Below are 3,878 nucleotides of genomic sequence, written 5' to 3'. Positions count from 1 at the left end.
CCTCTGGACAGAGGTAACTGTCTTGGATGAGACAGCCCCAGGCTGTTCCATCAGCTTCTGTCCTGGGGATGTTCGTGACAAGCCAGAGCAGGTGGGGAAGGCAGGCACCTGGGTCCCAGCAATAACAGGCCAGAGAGAAGATGGCTGTGGAAACTCCAAAGCACCACGTCTGGGACTCCCAGAGAGGTAGCTTCCTGATCTTGAGGTACCCCACCCCACTTAGGAAGGGCCCTCTCCTTTTGCCACCACCTCAGGGACAGTCAAGGGGAATAAAAGACACCACTACCCAGGGCCCTGCTGGCAGCTCTGAATCCCAGGGATGTCCTCAGTCCCTGTGTCAGGAAACCCAGAGCCAGCAGCCAAAGCTGTGTGCTCCTGGCTGGCCTCCCAGACACAAAAAGCAGCCCATGAGGAGGACTCTTCCTCCCCAGAGAGAGACTAGCTTCCACAGTGCTTCCTCTCCCCAGCCTCACATCGGCCGCAGAATGCCAAGGAGACTGCTGCCCAACCTAAGCCCCTTCAGTTCTTCAGAGAAAAGAATTTATAAGTCCAAAACATGATTTGTTTTCAGGTTGCAAGTAACGGTCAGCTGAGCCTCACACCATCCTTCCTCTCCCTCAGCCACTGGTGTTTGGTAGATGGGGGTGCTGGGGTAAAGCCCCACAGCTTCTTGGCCCAGGGGCCTACTGCCTGCTGTTGGTGTCAGAGAGCTGGCTGGGGGTCCGCACCTCCCCCAGGGAGGCTGTGCCCTCGAAGCGCTGCGAGGCGATGGCTGCCTGGTGCGACATGCTCTTCCGCACAATGTCACCCTTCCGCCATAACACCACTTCCTGCAGAATTAGGAGAGGGAACAATGTGACACCTGACAGGGAGGCCCAAAGTTTTCCAGAGCCTTCCGCTTCTGTCCCAAGGAGTCTTGTGTAAGAACCTCCACTGTTTAGCTCACTGAAGCAGTGGGTGCCAGTACCTCACATTCCTGCTGTGGCGCTGAGGGCAGGTGCCTGTAGGAGGCTGGCTTGATAAAGTAAGCACACTCTGGGTATTAAGTGGGAACTCTCATTCCCACTGTGGGATTCTAGGGAACCTAATGCATCCGCTTCTTGGTAAAATAACAAGTAGTATAGAGACTTAGGAGCACTCCCTATAGAGCCAGACCCCGCACGGGAATGATGACCCTTCTATTCCGTCCCAGGGTATCCAGGGGCCTGGAGGAGGCACCTCACCTGTTGCTTGAAGTAGCGCCGTTCCTCCTCGTCAATCAGCACTAGGTTGAGGTAATAGCGCACAGAGAACTTCTTGTTTATGTCTCGCATCGTGGGTGTGAGCTCGTACCCTGCCAGGAAGAGCCGGATTGGGATGGACTCTCCTGTAAGAGGTGAGGTGGAATCAGGCCAAGGAACAAAGTGACGACTGTGCTTCGTACCATGTCCCTCTGAGGACAGCAAGTGAGATTCCAGCTGGGCATGACACAAAACAGTAAGCAAATGCTTCTGCCTTTGGGGAAGTTGCATTCTGCTGCCCAGGGCAACACTATGACTCCCAGTTTTGTTTCATCCTTCCCAAAGTCCTCTTACCTTCCCGTCCAGAAAGGAAGTGAGGAACAGCTAAGTGTGACTGGTGCAAGGAAGTTACTCAGCATATTCTGATTTCCAAGAGTCAGCTGCCAAACCCCAGCTCCTTCACCATGCCACCCAGCAGAGGCAGTGCCACCTCCCTCAGTCTGGGCAGTATGCACCCAAGAATAGAGCCCCGTGCTCATGGTGCAGCGGTCTGGGAGGCAGCCCTCATCTTGGTCCTTGTTCTGCTCTAATAGCTTGATGGCTTCTGAGGAAATCTGTTGCTTTCTCGGGAGTTTAATTTTCTCATGTGGAAAATTACAGAATCCCACTGCACAACATTTTAGGTCCTTCCAGCTCTCAACACCGTGCCTTAGGAACAAAACTAGGGAACTAATTCTGCTGAGACAGGACAGACCCATAATGTAGTCTAAAAGCTAAATATAAAAGATCTTTTAATTATCTGCTGTGTGTCCTAATGCTCCATTTCATAGGTGTAAGCGATACTAAAGTTGTCTACTTTTAAATTAAAAAAAAAAAAAAAAAAAATCAGAGTATCTGGAGAGCTCAGTCCCAATGCCCCAAGGGGCTGACACAGTAACACCGAAGAACCTGAGGGCTCTTTGTGGGACACTAAATCTGTGACACTCTTCCTCCACATGGAGCAATCTGAGAATACACTGAATACTACCTCAGAAGCATCACGCACTTCAAAGTGAGGGGAGACAGTCTTTATCCTTGATTGCTGGAGACAAAGAGGAATGTGAGTGATTGCAACTCCTAAATAATCAGGCAGATACCCAAGTATCAAAGTGCTTTCAAAACCACTCACCCCAGTGCAGGATGAGCTCTGTGGAGTGAGGGAGAACCACTGCCACTGGTGCCCAGTGTGCTCTGCAGGGCCTGGCCGTGAGGTTCAGCCTAGTAGTAGTGCTCAGTGAATGAGTCACAGAGAGAATGACTTCACGGGCTAGACTGATAGTGCAGCGGTGAGTGCTTGTCTATCACACAAGGGGCCTTGGGTTCAACCCTCCATGCCATAAAATAAATAAATCAATAAATTTTATCAGCAGTAGAACTAAGTAAGAATAACTACCATCCAGGAACTTCTTGGCTCAAGCCACAAAGAATGTCAGGAATGTCAACAGGAAACATTAGTGGAATGTTCACTGTCAGCAGCTGAGGTCAACATGGAGGAAGATGGGTGGGAGCTGAAATTTGCAAACTCCGCCTTGTTCTTCTTATTGATACCCATGGTGCACACTTCAGATTAAGAAACCATAGGTTAAGAGGACATCTCATTTTAATATGTCTTGCAAGTCCTTTCAAATTCTGTACAGGGCTGGGATCAAAAGGGCAGGGCCAAGGCCTTGCACCAGGACACTCACCACGCACTGGCGCCCCATCCATGATCTCGTACTTCGCTATGGTGTCATTCTCGTGGTACACATTGGGGCCAGTGCCTGTGGTTTCCCGTTTGATGATGTCTATCTCCATGTGCTTGATTTTGATTCTGACCAGCAGGAAGTATATCTTCCCTACAATGACATCTTTCAAGTGGTATCTGAGGAAGAAAAAAATAGAAGATACGGGTGCAGTAGCTGGTTCTGTTTTGTCTCAGTGGAGAGGACAGTGCCCAGCCTTGCCTGGTGGCTGCGGGTCCCATGGTGGGACACACTGTCTTCTCAGCCTCACTGCTGTGGAGTGGCTTCCCAGTGCATGCTTTACCTGAAGCTAAGTGATCCTTCCACTCTCCCAACTCAAAGAATGTCAACTGTGCATGATTATTTCACCTCTTCATTATTCATAAGCTCCATCTCCTTAGCATATACTTTCTGTACTTCTGTATACATTTTAGGATTGATTTATTTACTCTTACTAGGGATCAATCTCACAACCTTGTACTTTACCAGGCAGGCACTTAAGCTGCAAGGCTATCTCCCCAGCCCCTTTGTATGTAGTTCACAATATACTCATCTAATACGTGGGAGGCCAAGCCCACAAACGCATAAACCAGGTCTCCTCCTCTCTCGCCTCCACATAATGTCGATCCGGAGCTGCGCCTTAATGGTTCACACCAAACACTCCGCTTGGGCTGGGCTGGGCCGGGCAGACCAGGCAAGAACCATTCAGTGTGATAAGCGAGTCCCCTCTGCGTCAAGGCTTCTCGCGTGGCTCGCGATCCCTCAGCCATGAGCAACCTATTCACACGGCGACAACACTTTCTTACCCTTCAAGCTTCTCGCTTCCCGTCAGTCAGTAGTAATCTGTTGGGCAAGAGTGGTAATCTGTCTGTGCAGTGCGCTGGTGAGAGTGCAGGCG

The 3,878-nt window shown here is 50.4% G+C and overlaps 1 protein-coding gene across 1 annotated transcript in view; it reads right to left on the bottom strand.

Annotated features, from left to right (window-relative positions):
* Positions 1–544: 544 nt before the first annotated feature.
* The window catches only part of Vps26b (VPS26, retromer complex component B), a 25,216-nt gene continuing 21,882 nt past the window's right edge, over positions 545–3,878 (bottom strand). The window contains exons 4-6 of the mRNA XM_004643690.2: positions 2,945–3,120; positions 1,224–1,366; positions 545–830 (exon numbers count right to left, since the gene is read on the bottom strand). Coding sequence (XP_004643747.1) covers positions 684–830; positions 1,224–1,366; positions 2,945–3,120 — 466 coding nt within the window. The 3' untranslated portion in view covers positions 545–683. The remainder of the gene's footprint in view (positions 831–1,223; positions 1,367–2,944; positions 3,121–3,878) is intronic.

The sequence above is a fragment of the Octodon degus genome, unplaced genomic scaffold (genome assembly GCF_000260255.1).
Source record: "Octodon degus isolate 3935 unplaced genomic scaffold, OctDeg1.0 scaffold00182, whole genome shotgun sequence".
NCBI lineage: Eukaryota > Metazoa > Chordata > Mammalia > Rodentia > Octodontidae > Octodon > Octodon degus.
Note: the sequence above shows the minus strand (reverse complement) of the source record. Positions and strands in the feature narration are given on the sequence as shown.